This window comes from Ursus americanus, chromosome 29, assembly GCF_024610735.1.
Source record: "Ursus americanus isolate L20-20 chromosome 29, mUrsAme1.1.p, whole genome shotgun sequence".
NCBI lineage: Eukaryota > Metazoa > Chordata > Mammalia > Carnivora > Ursidae > Ursus > Ursus americanus.
Genome location: NC_142155.1, coordinates 8,037,728 through 8,057,459, shown reverse-complemented (window position 1 = coordinate 8,057,459; position 19,732 = coordinate 8,037,728). Strand labels below are relative to the sequence as shown.

The 19,732-nt window shown below is 36.3% G+C and overlaps 1 protein-coding gene across 6 annotated transcripts in view; it reads left to right on the top strand.

The window, feature by feature from the left end:
* Positions 1-19,732, top strand: part of MYO6 (myosin VI) — a 138,279-nt gene that overhangs the window by 88,468 nt on the left and 30,079 nt on the right. For all 6 annotated transcript variants that reach the window (XM_087856941.1, XM_087856940.1, XM_045803942.2 and 3 more), the window contains exons 12-20: positions 1,511-1,655; positions 4,097-4,254; positions 5,895-5,986; positions 8,336-8,408; positions 10,214-10,341; positions 12,469-12,564; positions 12,858-13,031; positions 16,632-16,670; positions 19,525-19,618. In XM_087856941.1, coding sequence (XP_087713067.1) covers positions 1,511-1,655; positions 4,097-4,254; positions 5,895-5,986; positions 8,336-8,408; positions 10,214-10,341; positions 12,469-12,564; positions 12,858-13,031; positions 16,632-16,670; positions 19,525-19,618 — 999 coding nt within the window. The remainder of the gene's footprint in view (positions 1-1,510; positions 1,656-4,096; positions 4,255-5,894; positions 5,987-8,335; positions 8,409-10,213; positions 10,342-12,468; positions 12,565-12,857; positions 13,032-16,631; positions 16,671-19,524; positions 19,619-19,732) is intronic.

The window sequence follows — 19,732 nt, the reverse complement described above, 5'->3', positions numbered from 1 at the left end:
GTTGCTTGTGCTCTTGGTGCCATATCTAAGAAACCATTACCTGGCCCAAGATCATGAGGATTTGTCTGTGTATTCTTCCAAGAGTTTAATAGTTTTAGCTCATAATTTAGGTCTTTGATTCTTTTTTAGTTAATTTTTATTTGTGGTGTGAAGCAGGGTTCCAATTTCATTCTTTTGCATGCGGATATCCAGTCTCAGTGCCATTTGCTGAAGAAGCTGTTTTTTCCCCAGTGAGTTATCCTGAAACCCCTTATTCTTTTTTTTTTTTTTTAAAGATTTTATTCATTTATTAGAGAGAGAGAAAGAGTGCATACGTGCGAGCGCACAAGCAGTGGGGAGGGGCAGAGGGAGAAGCAGGTTCCCTGCTCATCAAATCCTGATGCGTGGTTTGATTCCAGAACCCTGGGATCATGACTGAGCTGAAGGCAGACACTTAACCAACTGAGCCACCCAGGCGCCCACAACCCCTTATTCTTATGGAATCTCATGGTCTATTTTTCCTGAGACCAGTCTATTAAATAGTTTACCAATTTGTCGTGATAAACTTATTTTTTTGGTAAACTTTTCGCACATTCTTTGTAGTTTTGAAATTAGTCTTGAAATGAATTATTCGTAAACATTAAAACTTAAAAATACTAGTAAAATGTTTACTTTTAAAATATTAGTACTAGTAATAAAAATGATAATAATTAACCTTTATATAGTGCTTACTGGTAACAAGGTACTATTTCAAGAGCTTCACATATGTAACCTCATTAATCTATAACAGCCTTATTAGGTAAGTACAGTTATTATCCTTTAAATGGTTGAAGAAACTGAGCACAGAAAGAATAAGTGACTTGTTCAGGGTCACACAGCTAGTGAGTCTTATAGCCATATCAGCCCAGAGGCTAAAGCATTGCAGTATAGTTTCTTTCTATAGAATACTTCTTAAAACATCCGCCATAACTAGAAATCTATGGATATGATGTACAGGGAATAGCGTTATCTCCTCACCCTCTTCCTCTTTCCCAAGCAACATGAGTACATACATATGCATGTGTGGGTACACACAGACACACCACACGCATACACAAAACCTCATATGTTGACAGACATCCACACTGACCTACTGAAATGCCAACATTTGCTATTAAAATTTTTCCTTAAGGTTTTCAGGAGTCATACAAATTTTAATGATAAGGCACTATATTTCTCTAGAGATTTACAAGGATTATAATCTATCAGTATATTTTGCTTGCCGGGTCATAAAAATTGAAATAGTGGCAGGGTAATATTGATGGGCTGAAGGATTATATCACGGACTGCCTCGAGTGAGGGTCTCCCATTGACCTTGGGCGTGTGAGTGGCTGACAAGGGTGGTGAAAAAGTGAGGTGAAATTAAAAGTCACAGATAAGCCTTGTCTATTCCATAGATTGATCTAAGTGAAGTATACTTCTAAGAAATGTGTCTTGAAGATCTGGTTTATATAATGTCTGTTAACTTCAGATTTAAATGTATTTTCATTAGGTGGTTGTAATCTGAAGAATAAATCCACTCAGGCATTGGAATATTGTGCTGAGTTACTAGGTTTGGATCAAGATGACCTTCGTGTGAGTTTGACCACAAGAGTCATGCTAACAACAGCAGGGGGCACCAAAGGAACAGTTATAAAGTAAGTTCCTTAACTCATTGCTCTGTAAAAATCCTTCCTTGTGGTTTGTCAAGGAAAAATCTTTCTTTAAGAAGATTTCTGTGAGATTTAAAGTTGAACTTTATATATCATTCATTCTTTTCTTTATAATAATACATGTGCTTGACAGGTAAGAATCCTGTGCATCTCACTGCAGTAATCTGCTGTTTGAATAAATGCTGAGTTCCGCAGCTCTTGCAGTCGTTCCTCACAGATACGCTGCATGGCATTGATTCGTAGTTTATAGAGTAAGAGAGGTTTACTAATGTACAACTACCAAAATAGGAGTTGATTCTGTTAATCAATATTTGTTTTAGGCAACAATTTTTTTTTTCAATTTTTCAAGACTTTGAGATATAATTCACTCTTCTAAAGTGTACAGTTTAATATTTTTTTAGTATATTTACAAGGTTGTATGACCATCACCGTTTAGTTTCAGAAGCATGCAGATCATTTTACTTTAAAAGTGATTTTCCTTACAAATGGCATGTTCTAAAATTTATTAAGTAAAACTCACTTTAGTAAAACACTCAGCAAATGGAATTTCCCCGTACCTCTCGGGTTCTTCATTTAGAGGGAATTGCAGATGACAAAAAAATAACAGCCTAGCCAAGATTTCTCAGATCTGTAACCAAGAACTTGTAGGTTGTATTTGGGTCTCTGTACACTTTTGGCTCACTATCCTGTTGTTTTAGGCATTTCTGGTTTCGATACTATAAAATAAAATTGATATTCAGCCATCACCCTGAAGCACTGAAGATCTCCATTTGTGGGGGGAAAATGTCAGGTCCTCTATCCCTTGCTAAATAAGGCAGTCAGTGAGCTCTAGTGACGTATTTCAGGAAGATTTCCAACAAATTAAACCAAGAGGGATTTAAAAACAAACCTTAAACACTCAGAAAATTTGGTAGCTCTTATGTTTTGGAAAATATTAACAAGGTATGTTTAGCCTGTTTTCTTTTCTTTTCTTTTCTTTTCTTTTCTTTTCTTTTCTTTTCTTTTCTTTTTTCTTTTCTTTTCTTTTCTTTTTTTTAAGATTTTATTTATTTATTTGACAGAGATAGAGACAGCCAGCCAGCGAGAGAGGGAACACAAGCAGGGGGAGTGGGAGAGGAAGAAGCAGGCTCCTAGCGGAGCAGGGAGCCTGATGTGGGGCTCGATCTCATAACGCCGGGATCACGCCCTGAGCCGAAGGCAGACGCTTAACCGCTGTGCCACCCAGGCGCCCCTAGCCTGATTCTTTTCTAAACTAATTCCAAATTATTATAAATTAAACCTTAGCAAGGAGAATGCATAGTAGCACCATACAGTTGCTTTTCCTTGGAGATATTTCAGGGGCCCAAGAGAAGTCCAGTAAAAGCACAAGTGTGTGATCTTCAGGTAGCATTTCCTTCATTTCCCCTTTGTTCTAAAGCAGTTCTTTTATGTGTTCTATGTATGGAGTGCTCACAAAAGATTCGCTTTAGGAAGGGGTGTTCTGTTGCAGGAAGTATAAGTTGGAAAACCAGTTTAGAAGGGATTGAATTATCAGTCTGACCTGAAAGACTTTGAAGATTACTTCCAAATTTGGCTTTTTTTTTTTTTTTTTTTTTTTTGGTGCTCCTGTGGTGCCTCGTACTTACCCTTATGATAGCATTTAGCACGGTGTTTGAAAATTCACTTTTATGGCAGTTTTTTCATCAGACTATAATTTTTTTTTTAAAGATTTTATTTATTTATTTGACAGAGAGATAGAGACAGCCAGTGAGAGAGGGAACACAAGCAGGGGGAGTGGGAGAGGAAAAAGCAGGCTCATAGCGGAGGAGCCTGATGTGGGGCTCGATCCCATAATGCCGGGATCACGCCCTGAGCCGAAGGCAGACGCTTAACCGCTGTGCCACCCAGGCGCCCCTAGACTATAATTTTCTTTAGGAAAAGGGCTATGTGTGTCTGTATCTGCAAAATCTAGAACTGTTATGTAGTTACTTATATTAAATAGTAGAATTGGACAGTCCAGATTTTAAGATGTAAACATTTCTTTCTAAACAGTGTTAAGGTACCATACTTTAAAGTTACCCTGAATTAAACAGTTTCTTTTGCATTTAAAGAAAGTCTTTGAAAGTCAAAAGGAAGATTAGTCCTCTAAATAATTTTTTATATATTCAGCATGTACAGTAAAGCATAAATTAAGATTAAACCATTTTTTTGAGCCTAAACTTCTTTTACTCAATTAAACATTTTTTATCTATGTGTAGATAATTTCTTTAGTTCTTTTAGTATGCTTCTGAGCCCCAGTTATCTGTGCCTATTCACAAATGACCTTTCGTAGCTGTTTATTTTGTTCTTCACAGTGACCGTGTTTGGGTACACTGTGGTCTTGGTGTCTGGCGTTATTTTCAGTTATTCCTGTAAAGAATTCTCATTGGTATACTCTTCTCTTACAGGGTACCCTTGAAAGTGGAGCAAGCAAACAATGCCCGTGATGCCTTGGCAAAGACTGTCTATAGCCATCTTTTTGATCATGTGGTAAACAGAGTAAATCAGTGCTTTCCTTTTGACACGTCATCTTATTTTATTGGAGTCCTAGATATTGCTGGTTTCGGTAAGTGTAGTTGTTTGTGAAACTGTATTTGGTATTTTTTATTCCATTTTTCACATATATTTAAAAAAAAAAACCTTTTGTCCCTCGTAATACCTTTCACTTGATGTATTTTCAGTTATATGTCCATGCTTTCCTTTCATTTCATAATATGATTTAAATAGGAAGCTGATGCTTAAAAAGGGAAAAACTCAGATTTTGGTCATACTAATGCTAAAATTAAAACATGTTGATTGAGGGGTACCTGGGTGGCTCAGTTGGTTAAGTGTCCTACTATTGATTTTGGCTCAGGTATGATCTCAGGGTCATGAGATCGAGCCCCTCACTGTGCGCCGCACTAGGTGTCAAGCCTGCTTAAGATTCACTCTCTCTCTCTCTCCGATATCTCCCTCTGCCCCTCCCACCTCTCAAAAAAAAAAAAAAAAAAAACAAACATGTTGATTGAAACCATTACTGTTAGGAGATGTCTCCGTACTCCTAAATGAATGCAACTGAATAAACGTAAAGTCTTGAGTGCTACTAATAAAGAGGATTAAGCCATCAAAACCACTGACTATAGTGTAGTGCTGGGTACAAGTCGACCTACCATATAAGCCAAACTCATTGCTATGTGTAGAAATCCATTATTAGTGTTGTCAGTAGATAGCTATTTCCAGTGAATTTCCACCAAATGAAAAAATATTTATATTAAAGATATAGTACATCATAGAGCACATAAAGTACATAATATATGTATTCAAGATATTATACGTTAATTCGTATTCAAGATAAATATTTAAGAACAACCACAGGGCCGCGCAATAAGAGATGAAATGAGTAGCTAACATCTGAGTGCCATTTTGTTTTGAATGACTGTTCTGTAAAAATCTCAAAGCAAATCCGACTGTTTTTGTATCGGGCTTTATCAGTGTGGGTGTGCTTCTGGCTGTGTAGGAGTGGTGTTTCCCCCTGTGTAGTTGGCTTGCTTTTGCCAAGGGAAGGTATGAGTGTTTACTTTTTGGGAGGGGTAGAGTTTTGGTTTTGATGTGATACATATTTTGAAACTTTTAATTATTACCTTTTGTTCAAAGGTAGAAAAACACTCACCATGACTTAAGATTTAAATCTTCAGACATTTGTTTCCTGGTCTGCACTAGTTTTACTGTAACAGGCACATACACAGAATCGGAACATTTTAGAGCTGCAGGGATCTTAGAGATAATGTAAAACAGTCTCTTCATTTTAGAAATGAGTTAGTATTCATAATGTTTTTTATAACTTTAATTTTATAGATTACACAGAAAAAGATCTAAAGCACTTTGATTTAAGTCATTTTTGTTCTTTAGTTAATTTAGATTGCTATTAACACCTGTGCTTAAGAAAATTATGTTGTAAGTGGCTTACATTTTGTATCTTACTGTATGATATTTATCTCATTTAATACACATCGTTTTTTTTTAGTAAAACACGGTATTTTCAATACCTAAATACCTAACAAAATTTGTCTTGAAGTAAGAGCATTTGGGGAGTATAAAACAATTATATGTATTTTTTTTTACCTAATTTTTAATTAAACATTGATACAATAAAATTTTATCCTAAGATAAGTTTATAATATGAAGTTGATCTGATGATGACTTCTGATTCTGGTTTTATGTTTACAGAGTACTTTGAACACAACAGTTTTGAACAATTTTGCATCAACTATTGCAATGAAAAACTTCAACAATTTTTTAATGAAAGGATTCTGAAGGAGGTAATTGCCATTACAATTTAAATTTAAAAACTGCATTAAGCTACTTTAATTTCAAGGGACAGAGACATGCCTCAGTTACCCTGGTTGATGGGGTATAGTGTAAAGCGGTTCAGGGGATCAGAGATGCCTCGAACAGGCTCCCAGTGGCTTAGCTGTTTCTCAGACACACCAGAGGTGTTAATTGTACAGTCGAAGCTTAGAAACCCAATAAAAATTCTAATGGGCACCTCCTCAGAAGTAGACATCTGTCGCTTCTTACTAGTGACTTTTGCTAGACTTGGACTTTCCCTTGTTTCTTTTTCTGAGTCTGTTCCCCCTACTTCTGCCACTGCCAAGCAACTTCCTGCTCTCATCCCTGACACTGGCGTCTACCACCCTTCCTCTGTTTCTCTCTGCTTTTGCCCACTCTGCTACCTGCTCACCCTTTCTCTGTGTCTGTGTCTGGTGTGGAAAGGCACCAGGTCAGGCGATTCAGTGTGGCCATTGGCCTGGAGTGCCTCCGGCCAGTCTTTCTTCTGCCAGGCTCCTGTGTGCACTGCCCAGTTGCCTGGGAACGGTGTGCCTGTGCTGCTGCTCCTAGTAGATAACTGTGGGCGTGGCCAACACTCACAGTCCCAAGTCTGGGAAAGTTATTTTATAATTCTTTACAGAATTAGTAAAGGTAGGTTTGGATCACTTGATTTGTGATTAGGCTCACCATTCTTACCTTGCCTTTGAATTCTCCAGTATTTTCCTACCAGTACCTTTGGCTTTCCTTCCTTTTTGAGCTATTCGAGGTATGTTTTAGTGAATGTAGATAGTAGAGTTACAGGGAGCTCAGATGATCTAGTTCAGCCTTTTATTTGGCAAATGAAGAAACTGATTATCTGAGCAGTTTACTGACTGTTGGGCGTCTGAACCCACCTTCCAGCTGCTGGCCCACGACCGTATTCTCCTCATGTTAGTGCTGCTGTTTCCCAAGTTCTGTGTCTGGACTTGAAATGTGAAATATTCTTCTGTGTCTGGACTTGAAATGTGAAATATTCTTTCCTTGTCCCATTCCATTAATCTTTTCCATATTTTTATTTTATTTTTGTTTTTTATGGGTGTCCCAGCACTTTTCCTTTTATACTTTTTACTTATATACTATAGTTGAAGCCAATTCTGGTGTAAATGAGAACAGGTAAATCAAATACTTATCAGTTAAGCTAATTAGTCTGAAAATGGTTTATCCAGACACGTTAATTCTTCCATCACTATTTTAAGTTGTACATGTGGTCTTCTCACTTAACATCCCCTAATTCTTCCCTTCCACGCCAGCCCAGTAAGCTTTATCTAGAAACAGAACAAGGAGACAGTATTTTGATATATGTTTATTTTTATAATAGTTCTTTAAAATAAATGTACAGATTTCAAATTCAGATTGGGTCTTAAATGGACACTGACTTCTAAAATGATAGAAACCTTTTCTAGTATATCTTGTGGGAGGAAATATTTAAACATTTGGGAAAAAAGGATTAAAATACATGTCAGCTTAAGCTCATTTGTTGCTCACCCATCTTTGATAAAATCTTTTTTTTTTTTTTTTAAGAAGGTACCAGAATTATGTCTAGGAACTCGACTTTAATTTGTAAATTATTCTTCCAGATCACACTTACTTTTTCCAGTGTTCTATTCCTTGTACGTATCACCATGTAGCTACTAGAGCCCATTTGCAATTAATTGCTGTTTCTTTGATTTTAGTGCCTGTGTGTACATATTAAAAGTCTCTCCTGTCTTTGGACAATGGTTTAGGACTACTGAGGATATAGAGGAGAGGAATTCCATGTCAAAGGGAGCTAGTTTGTTTAGCTGTTCTTTAAACTTTTAATAACTATCACAGCAAGTTCTTATGTTCTTCTGTGTATTCCAAGGGTTGGTAGACTATGGCCTTTGGGACAAATCCAGCAGGCTGCCTATTTATGCAAATGAAGTTTTATTGGAACCCGGCCATGCGTCTTCATTTACTGTTATCTATGGCTGCTTTTGTGCTGCAGTGGTTTAATTGAGTAATTTTGACAGAGACAGTGTGGCCTACAGCTGAACATATTTACTATCTGGCCCTTTACAGAAAAAGGTTGCTGACTCCTGGTCTATTCCTCTAATAAGTTTGACTTTAAAATTGCTAAAGATATTTCAAAGTCCTGGCTTTTCCTTGAATTTGAACAGATCTCTGCGTGTGTGTGAAGTTGCTCTGCATATTTCAAGAATATGGTATGAGCCTTCGTACCCTGGACTAATCAATAACTGTTATGATCAGAGTGGCACAAAACAAGCCATTTCACATCATACAGTATTTCCATATCTATGATTATGATTATTTCATTTTAGGAACAAGAACTCTATCAAAAAGAAGGCTTAGGCGTTAATGAAGTGCATTATGTGGATAATCAGGATTGTATAGGTATGTGGTTTTTTATTCCACTTTTGGAAAATATGGGAAGATACAGAAAATGCTTTTACTAGTAATTTTTCCATGCTCCGTGATTGATACGACTGGTTATGGGACTTGAAACTGTGGTTTTTGAGAGAAGTTTTACTTCTCTAGTACTGCCAGGAAGTTTTTTTTTCCTACCAGGGCATCAAATTCAGCTATGTTGAAAGTTTTCCTAAAATTTCTTCTGTTTACTTTGGTGAATGTTTTCGTTCTTAAACAGCCACCGTGTGAGTAGGTTAAGAAGGGCACTAAATTGCTTAAGTAGTAAAGGGATAAATGATCTCCCCTGGGGAAGCCCGTATGTTAGCCACGCTCCAAGGGAGGTTTTTCAGTGCTTGGCGCTGCCCTTCCTTCTGCCGTTCCCTTCTTTCTGTTCTCTGCATTGGCAGCGCCCTCTGACCGGTTGCAAGGTGGCTTCACAAGTTTCATGTGTCATATCCAGATAATGCTCTGCAGCCAGGAGAACAGGGTCTCTGTTTTTCTTGTCTGTTTTTATCAGTAAGGAAACTTGTTCCTGTTACCCCCTCCCCCGCAGCCTAGTGCTCAATCTTCCTTTTCTTTCCTGCCTCATCACAAAAATCAACTGTTGGGCAGACTTTATTTTCAAAACTCCATTTGACAATTGAGTCAGTAACTCATGTGCTAGATTTGGAGAAGATGTATAAAATACTACTACTACTACTACTGCTACTACTACTACTACTACTGCTGCTGCTTTACATTGGCACAGCTTTCCAAAGCAGTTTTACATCCTAGCTGGCTCACTGAGCATTTCCTTTACACATTACAGCCTTTCTCAGATCTCTGTGCCTTTGATTTTGTGATTTGGTATCTCGGCTGGAACTCCTCCCTTCTGTTTATCTTTCAGTCCACCTTCATATCCTTCTATGTCTATCAAAATACTCATTTATAGCTTAATTCAGCTGCCCCCCCTTCAGCATCACCAGTTGCCTAAAAAGCATCGTTCTCTGAACAGTGCTGTTAGAATTTTGATTTCTCTTCCTATGTCCTATAGCTTAAGGAGCCTGTCCCATTTAATAGTTTTTTATATACTGTTTTCAAGCACTTTGTATTTTAGAGTTATTTTGTACAAGCAGGAAATTCAAACAACATGACTAGAAGGAGCATAAAAATGTGCTGTTACTGAAGTTTTGCTGGAAAACATTTGAGTCAGTATTGAAAAGTAGTTTTAACAGCTCTGCATGCAAAAGCTTCTGTAGTTCTACTTCATTTTTGAGTGTAGGTATCATATGGAGAAGAGGAATTTTTGGTTCTTTAGCCTCTCGCATCCAAGCTTACAAATAGAATGGTGATTACATGAATCATATGTGTATGGCGTTGTTTTTCTAAAACCTGTATTAAATAGTTTCCCCTGCTATCTAAAAGTAGAGCATTTTTGTGAAACCTTTCATAAGCCGAAATGCTGTATATTGGAGAAGCAAATACCATTTTGTAAGTGCAAAAATTCTCTTTGGATTTCTTTCAGCTAGTGAAAACAGGTATTAACGTAGGTCTTTTATGAAAGCAAAGGGGCATAAAGCAAACTTTTCCATAGTGGAGGAAAGCTCCACTATGATGTTATGTGTATGATATTACTTTCTGATAAATTGCCAGATTCGAAGTAAAATATCTGCTTTCTGTAACCTGTGCGGATACATATATAATCATCTTTTATATTGCTTCTGACCAGTGCTTTAAATTTGTGATGAGTAAACTGTTCACATATCTTTAAAATGTTTTTAACCTATCATATTTTGACTTTTTTGGAATAGATTTAATTGAAGCAAAATTAGTGGGGATATTGGATATTTTAGATGAAGAAAATCGTCTTCCCCAGCCAAGCGATCAACACTTTACATCTGCAGTTCACCAGAAACACAAAGAACATTTCCGACTCACTGTGAGTTTATCATTCCAAAACCGAGACTCTGTGGTGAGAAGAGAAACCTTTAGAAAGATGTACTAGTGTTGCATATTAAATAATTAGAATAATAAGTTCTATGGGGCTGAGAGCAACTATAATGTATCCAGCACAGCATCCTCTGTAAATAGGCACTTAATTTATACATGTATATTTTAGATGATGATCTATCTAATGAAGGCCCTTTTAGCTGGATGGAAAGTATGTTTCATCTATCTAAAATGTACAAAATGGTTTACCTGCTGTTTTTATGTTCTTCCTTTTAGCAAAGTGGCCACCAGTTGCTTTTTTTTCTGTCATGTGACGTTGATCACTTTCCAGGGGTTAGCACCTAGAATCACAAGCAGCCACTAGTCTGCACGTTTGTAAGACCAGTAATAAAGTTCATGGATTAGAGTCTGGCTGGTGCAAGCAATCCATATTAGATAATGGGTAGCCAGTTTGTTTTGATGTTCTTGCCTAGGGAGTTTGGAATGGAAAATATACTCAGAGAGGGACATAGAAACTGAAGCAGTAGAAGAAATTAGCTAAAGGGAAAAACAGACAGAGCTATAGAAATAAATGAGAGGTACACTTGTTTTTTCTTTCCCTTTTTAAAGATTTTATTTATTTTAGAGAGAGAGCGAGAACATGCTGGGGGAGGGGCAGAGGGAGAGGGAGAGGGAGAGAGAATCTCAAGGAGACTCTGTGCTGAGCATGGAGCCCGACATGGGGCTCAGTCTCATGACCCTGAGATCATGACCCAAGCCGAAACCAAGAGTCAGCCGCTCAACCGATGGAGCCACCCAGGTGCCCCAGAAGTGCACTTCTGAAAGGGCTAGAAGATCTAGTTCCCTGAACTGCTACTGGGCCTTAGAGCTGTGCTTGAGTCCTTGCAGCAGTGAGTAGTGGGGCTGTTCTGCGTGAGGCTGGCCCCTGTGGCTGTTGAGGTTCACCTCAATAACATACTAGTATGTGCTAGTCACTGATCTAAGGGTTTTACTTAAATTATTTTATTTAACCCTCATAATCTCTGAGGTGGATCCTGTTTGTATCCCCATGCTAGAGATGAGGAGACATACATAGAGAGGTTAAGTGACCAGTCATCTAGCATAGTGAGGAAGTGGTGGATTTGGGAATCAGGCTGGGAGTTTTGACTTGAGGGCCCTCACTCTGACTCATGCTGGTGTATCACCTCGTAGAGAAGAGCCTCTGTGGTCTGCTAGCTCTCTCACCTAGAAAAAGCCTGGTAAGGCTCTCAAAGTCTTAGCTTTTTCATTTTTAAATAAGATTGTCTTTCCTATCTTTAGGTTATTCTGAGGGTCAGATGTATACTTTTATGTGAAGGCATTTTGGAAACTTTTAAATATGAGATACTATAATTGATAATATAACCCTAAAATGATTCAGTGTCCTTCAGATAGTTTCAGGCTCATTGTATAGACATGTTAGGATGTATAGCTATAAAAGAGGGAAAAGTCCTGTACTGATTTCAGATGTGTTTTAGAACAATGCTTCTCTCGGGGCGCCTGGGTGGCACAGTCGTTAAGCGTCTACCTTGGGCTCGGGGCGTGACCCCAGTGTTCTGGGATCGAGCCCCACATCAGGCTCCTCCGCTAGGAGCCTGCTTCTTCCTCTCCCACTCCCCCTGCCTGTGTTCCCTCTCTCGCTGGCTGTCTTGCTCTGTCAAATAAATAAATAAAATCTTAAAACAAAACAAAACAAGAACAATGCTTCTCAACCATGGCTGTAGCTAGGAATCACCTGATGTAAAAGGTATGGAGTTTAGGAGGGTTAAAAGTTCTCCAGGTAATTTGCCAATCAAGGTCAAGAACCGCTACTTTAGACATAGGTAGTTAACTTTATAAAGTGCCCGTTGTTTTGCATACTTATAGTGTTTGTTTTTGTCTTAGTCCTTTTTCCTTTTCTAAGAGATTATAACCAAATACTTGCTAGATTTCATTGGTAGTTTAAAGCTTACTAGATGTTTCAAAGGCAGTATAATTGTGTAAAGTGTGAAAATTCCCTTTATAATTTTAAGTATTTCACATCCCAGCTGTTTTCTAAAGGAAATTATGTAATCTGTTTTTGATAATTTAACAACTGATGTATGTGTACTCTTTTCAGATACCCAGAAAATCTAAGTTGGCAGTTCATAGGAACATCAGAGATGACGAAGGCTTCATTATCAGGCATTTCGCAGGGGCAGTGTGCTATGAAACAGTGAGTATGACTTTTACCAGGAGAAAACCATCCGAAGTTGGAGCTGCACTGTACAGAATGTGAGCCTCTAGCTGCCTCTGGTTATTTCAGTTTAAATTTAATAAAGTTTAAAATTTAGGTCCTCAGTACACCGGCCACACTTCATGTGCTCTGTGTCTGCATTGGTGGTGACTGTGTTGGACAGTGCGGATACAGAACAGTTCTGTCATCTTGAAAAATTCTAGTGAATACAGCTGAATCAAGGGATGTTACCCTAGGATGGACTGAACCATTCCTGTGCTTTTATTTTTCAGACCCAGTTTGTGGAAAAAAATAATGATGCTTTACATATGTCTCTTGAATCCTTAATATGTGAATCCAGAGATAAATTTATACGAGAATTATTTGAATCATCCACAAATAACAGCAAAGATACTAAACAAAAAGCAGGAAAACTTAGCTTCATCAGTGTGGGAAACAAGTTTAAGGTATTTTTGTTAAATTTATTCCTTGAAAATTTGTCTTTATTGCATTTAAATAAAATATATTGTTTTATACTTTACAGAGGATAATGTTGTAGATCACGGTCAAAAATCCCGTGAGTGAAATGCAAGAGCAGACCCTGCATTGTTGGTATCTGCATAAAAAATAACATAAAATGGGTGTAACTGAACATACAGCAATTCTTACAATTTTATGAATCTGTTCTTTCTTGTTGCTTAACATATCTAATTCATACCTGCTTCTCCTAATGTTCTTGCTTCTGCTTACTGTTTGGTTGACCTTCAAACCTTCTCTTTCCCATGTGTTTTCTGTTTCCTTCCTCATTCAGCAGTTTGCTTTAGCTGGAGTAGTTCAGCTCGGGATGGCTAGAGAGGACTAGTTGAGTTGAGAGAGGAAAAGCAGGCACAGCCAGGGCCTTCAGGTAAATGATCACCTTCGTGGACTCTTACTTATAGAATGGCTGCCATGTTAAAAAGAGCCCGTCTCAAGTTAATGATTCAGTCTTTTTAATTTATTTTCGATGTGTTTTCTTTCACTGTGCTTTATGGGTGTATGTATTACACTAAAATTTGATTAAAGCTTTTAATAACTTTGTGAAAGATAAGTGCTTTGTGTGACAAACACTTCAAACTGCTTATTTAACATTGAAGAACATCTCATTTGTTTTATTAATTTTGGATCAGAAATTTATTCTTTGAAGTCTGACAAGGAATTGTCACATGGTGTGTCTTAGAAATGGAACACTCCTAATTGGTTCTAATTGTTGAGTATTTAGCATAGAAAAAGATAATTTAAAAGCTTTTGTATAAGTTTAATGAATAAAAAATTATGATAAAGATGTAAAATTAATTTCTCTTTTATACATTTCCACAAAGTCTTGTTGTATTTACAAGAAAACTCTGCATATGCCTTTCATTATGTGTATTTTAAGTATTAAAAATTTTAAGCATGAGAATACTATAATAATAACAGTGTAGCCTCCTGAAATCCCTTGTGGATTGAAATGGGCCCTAAATAACTAACTTGATAAAATCATGTTTATAAGACTAGATTTTTTTAAAGTAAATATAAATATAAGAGAAAGCTTATAATACTTTTCAGGTAATTGAATAAAAAGTCTTTAACTTTGTTATAAGTTATATTCATTAATTATGAGTTCCTAATTCTCTTGAGCAATATTTTTTCCTCTTATTTTGATACTCTGAAATTCCTCAGTAGACATACGATAGCAGATTAGTTTAAAATACTATATTAGCCTAAATGAAATGGCTATTATTATTATTATTTTCGTACTGTAGTATATTATAGTAGTATTGCTGGTAAGAACATACTTGAAATTTTAGACAATATAGATAAGAACAAAAACATTCTTAAAATTCTTTGAATTAAGGTATTATGCTGAGACTTGAAATACCTAAATATTGCTTATGTGCAGTATTTTTGCATATTAAAATATTGCATATATTTTGCATATTAAACTGCTAAAACGTATAATTGAGTGATATTATTAATAAAATTTTAAAAATGTTTTTATAAGATACTTTGAAATGAAGTATTTTTTAATTTAAATTCAATTAGCCAACATATAGTACATCATTAGTTTCAGATGTAGTGTTTAAAAATCCATCAGTTGTGTATAGCACCCAGTGCACCTCATATCACGCACCTTCCTTAATGCCCATCACCCTATTACGCCATCCCCCGACCCATCTCCCCTCCAGCAACCCTCAGTTTGTTTCCTATAGTTAAGAGTCTCTCATGGTTTTTCTCCCTCTGATGACTTCCCATTCAGTTTTCCTTCCCTTCCCCTATGATCCTCTGTGCTGTTTCTTATATTCCATATATGAGTGAAACCATATAATTGTCTTAGTATTAATAATTATTAATTTAAAATATAGTAGAATGGCTTGTTAAATTCAAGTTATGGGAAGCAATAAAACAAAAGAGGCTAGCATTTACAGTAAGACTTCAGTTATCCATCATTTCTGAGAACCAGAAGTTCTCTACTGAAAAGTAACATTTTCAGGTTATTGAAACATAGCCCCTTTACTGCTAGTGTTTTTAGAAAAATAATCCTTTTGATGGAAATCTAACTCTATTATGTACATAAATATTTGTATGTTTTAAAATAAAAATAAAATACAAAGAAAGCATGAGTTTCATAAAACTGTTTATACCTTATGGTCATTGACTGTTTCCTTGATAATTGACATTCTTCCCTCTTCTCTCAAGTTTATTTTTGCTGCTTCTACTCTATCTCCATTTTTTTTGAAGAACACTGTGCTTAGTCTATGGATTAAGAGGCATGGACTTTGTGACAGTTTTCTTTGCAAATTAGTGGCTCTCGTACTTTTCAGTTATTTGATGATCCGGATTGATAAAAGTTGTTAGTACTCAGTCAACCAGATGAGTGGGGTATGACTGTATTTTTTTAATCCAGTGGGAAATTCACTCCATTTTTATAACTTAACCCTATGATACCTAAAGTATACTGTAGTATCATGGGTAAGAGAATGAACTTTATTAGGCCTATGTTGGAATTTTGGCTTTATCATTACTAGTTCCATGATCATAGGCAAGTAATTTATCTCTCTGGACCTTAATGCTTTTACCTGAAAAATGAGGCTAATAATACATCCTTAATTAGAATTGTTGTGGAAGTTAAACATGATAATGCCTGTGAAAAAACTTTGAAGGAGTGCCTGACTCACTGAAAGCATCCAGTACAATCTACCTATTACATTAATATTATTAAATATAGCTATGATTGATCTAGTATGTTAATTTAAGAATCAACATCTTAATTTATCTTTTTTGTGAGTAGTATAAGCATCTTAGTATAAAATTGCTTTAAGAATTTTACATAATTTACTTTGCAGAGAAGTAAAGCAAAACATGATTGTAATGTATTATTAAACCAGAGTAAAATATTATCACTTAATATTATTATAAACAGGAAAATATAGTAACCTGTAGTGTTTATTGTCAAGTTTTTTTTGAGAATTGTCCAAGCTTTTAAAAATAATTGGAATGTGAAATATTTTAAAATAACAAAGAGGGTTTCTACAGCTAGGCAGGACAATTTCATTTATGAGAAGTGTTACATAAAACATTTCCAATATATACCATTAGTGTATATTTTAAGTATGTCTTCATTCTTCAGTGGAATCTGACAGAAACTACACCCAGCTTGCTACACATTCAAGTACTGCTCTGTTAATCTCTTATGGAATGCATCTGCAGTATTTTCATTTACTTCCTTTGTTGCCTGTACACTTTTTGCTCATTCATCCCACCTGCAAGTGTGCATGTATATTTTTTAGCATTGCTAATATTCAGTCTTTTAATTATATAAGTTCTGTAGAAGTCATATAAGTTATTGTCCTTTAGCATTATATTAGCCATATATTTTGCATGTTACTGTCAAAGAATTTATGCATCAGTTGTTAAATTGTGATGTCCCATGTTGTGTGCTGATGTTATTGCATGTTATTTTATGCTAATGTTGGAGGGCTGATATTAACTTAATAACATTGTGTACTTTTGCTTTTTGAAATAATAAAGTGATTTGCTTTCTTCTACAGACACAATTAAATCTGCTTCTGGATAAACTTCGAAGTACTGTGAGTACACTTAGAAAAAAATCCAGGGTTTTTAAGTAGTCGTCTTAAATTATTAGTAATTACTCAAATAAGCACAGTAAACTTGGAATAATTAGAAATTAATTTTTTTAAAGGTTTATTTATTTTTATTCGAGAGAGAGAGTAAGCAAGAGGGAGAGAGAAAGCACGAGCCAGGGGAGGGGCAGAGAAGCAGATTCCCCACTTGAGCAGGGAACACAACGTGGGACTTGATCACCTGAGCCTAAGGCAGGGGCTCAACCAACTGAGCCACCTAGGTGCCCCTAGAAATTAATTTTAAACTGAATTCCCTCATTTGAAAAAATCAGTTTTTACGGGCACCTGGGTGGCTCAGATGGTTAAGCTCTGCCTTTGGCTCATATCATGAGCTCAGGGTCCTGGGATCAAGCCCCATGTAGGGCTCTCAGCTTGCCAGGGAGCCTGCTTCTCCCTCTCCCTCTAGCCCTGCTTGTGCTCTGTCTCTTTCTCAAATGAATAGATAAAATCTTTAAACAAAAATTAAAAATCAGTTTTTAAAATGATCATTTTGGTTAGGCTTCTTCTGAAGAAAAGCGAAATATATATGTGATACATATGCGAAGTCATTATTTATAAATATACAGAATTCTCTCAATGTTATTAAATTAAGATTATCCTGTAGTTTCAGAAAAGTGAAAATAATTATTTATGTGGAGAAGAAAATGTATTTCTTTTTATTATTATTTTTTTAAATTTTATTTATTTATTTGAGAGAGAGAGAGAGTGAGAACACGAGCAGGGTGAGGGACGGAGGGAGAAGCACACTCCCTCCTGAGCAGAGAGCCCAATGCGGGGCTTGATCCTGGGACTCCAGGATCATGACCTGAGCTGAAGGTGGATGCTTAACTGACTGAGCCACCCAGGTGCCCCGAAGAAAATGTATTTCTTAGGATTAAACAAAATGCATGTAATTCATTTTCATTTTATTATTCTAATAGTAACATTCTCCAACATGGCAATGTTGATGTGGAAAAAATGGACTTAATATCTTTATGCCCTGTTATAGAGGCAGTATTTCTTAGGATCTCTTTTTTTTTTTAACTAGACATTTTAATAGTTAACTCTGTTTTTTATTTTTTTATTTTTTGTTTTTAAAGATTATTTGAGGGGGAGGGGGAAGGGCAGAGGGAGAGGGAGAGAGTGTCTTTTTTTTTTTTTTTAAGATTTTATTTATTTATTCGACAGAGATAGAGACAGCCAGTGAGAGAGGGAACACAAGCAGGGGGAGTGGGAGGGAAGAAGCAGACTCATAGCGGAGGAGCCTGATGTGGGACTCGATCCCATAACGCCGGGATCACGCCCTGAGCCGAAGGCAGACGCTTAACTGCTGTGCCACCCAGGCGCCCGGGAGAGAGTGTCTTAAGCAGACTCTGAGCTGAATGCAGAGCCTGATGTGGGGCTCTTATCTCATGACCCTGAGATCATGACCTGAGCCAAAACCAAGAGTCAGACGCCCAGCCGACTGTGCCACCCAGGTGCCCCAATTCATTCTTTTTTTTAATGGTAATTTATCAGAGAAAGCAGTTTGATATGTGGGTTATGTAAATGAGGCATGATTCCAAGGTGAGATATTTTTTAAACAGATCTACTGAACTAACCAGGTATTCTTCCTTATCAAGTAGGCATTTTGGAAAGCCAAATATTTATTCTGTTGGTGCTGTTATTGCTTCACTTATTGTTAGATTGGCTTTTGGGACCATTAAGAAATTCTTGCACATATCCTCATTGTTTGCAAATATTTACCATCTTAACAACCAAACATCTTTAAAAACCAAATCTGATAAGGAGGGTGTTTTATTTTTGTTACCCAAATATAGTGGTACTATAAAATGAGGAGATTTATAAGAAGAAGGTATTTCTAAAAGAGGGTTCTGAAAGTGCTTGCAATGAGCATCATTGTTGAAATAACTCTTCAGTTTTCTAAGGGGACTCGTTTGGAAAGAAACAGTAATTTGGATGTCGAGTGTATTCGCTTTCATACCCACAGTTTCATTGTATACATATCCACATTCTTTCTGCCTCATTCAACATAATCTGATAACTGAGTCCAAATGAATGCCTTTAAAAGCTTTAAAAATACTGTTTAACAAATAGAACTTTAAAAGTGCAGTGGTGCAGCTTCAGGACTTACTGTATATTTTTGAAGTAGAATGATGAAAAAGGTTGAATTTTTTTCCCCCACTTCGGCCTGAATTTGAAGAGGCATAATTTTACTTATTTCTCTTGTTACAGGACAGTTTTCTTATCACAGAAATATGGCACCATAAATACACTTAAATGTAGAATAAAATCACATCTATATACCTGGAAAATGTATTGTTTAAATGTGTTAAAATATTTTATGATGAAAGACTTTTCTTTTTACAATAACACAATTTTTGGCACTCAAATCTACAATGTAGTATTTTTCTTTCTTTTTTTTTAAAGATATATTTATTTTAGAGAGAGAGAGAGCATGAGCGGGAGGGGCAGAGGGAGAGAGAGAGTCCCAAGCAGACTCCATGCTAAGCGTGGAGCCTGACGCAGGGCTCAATCTCATGACCCCAAGATCATGAACTAAGCTGAAACCAAGAGTCGGATGCCCAACTGACTGTGCCACCCAGGCGCCCAGTATTTTTCTAATATTAGTATATAATGCAGAAATTTATTCCAAGCTTGAAATTTTAAAAGTATCTGTTGAGTTTTAAATTCTTTAGTGATTATTTTAAGAGGTTCAAATATTAATGGTAACATGTCTGAAAGTTACTGGTATTTAATAGAATTAGAAAAGCAAGGATGCTGTATGTATTATCATTAAAAAGTACCTTTATTCTCCTAGGGTGCCAGCTTTATTCGTTGTATCAAACCTAATTTAAAGATGACAAGCCACCACTTTGAAGGTGCCCAAATTTTGTCTCAACTTCAATGTTCAGGTATTTTCATGTTTTTCTAATTTATATGCATGTGTGTTGGGAGTCTTAGCTCAGACACTTTAATATGTACGGTGCTTTCAAACAACTCACAGTTATCTTGTTTTTAAGTGCAAT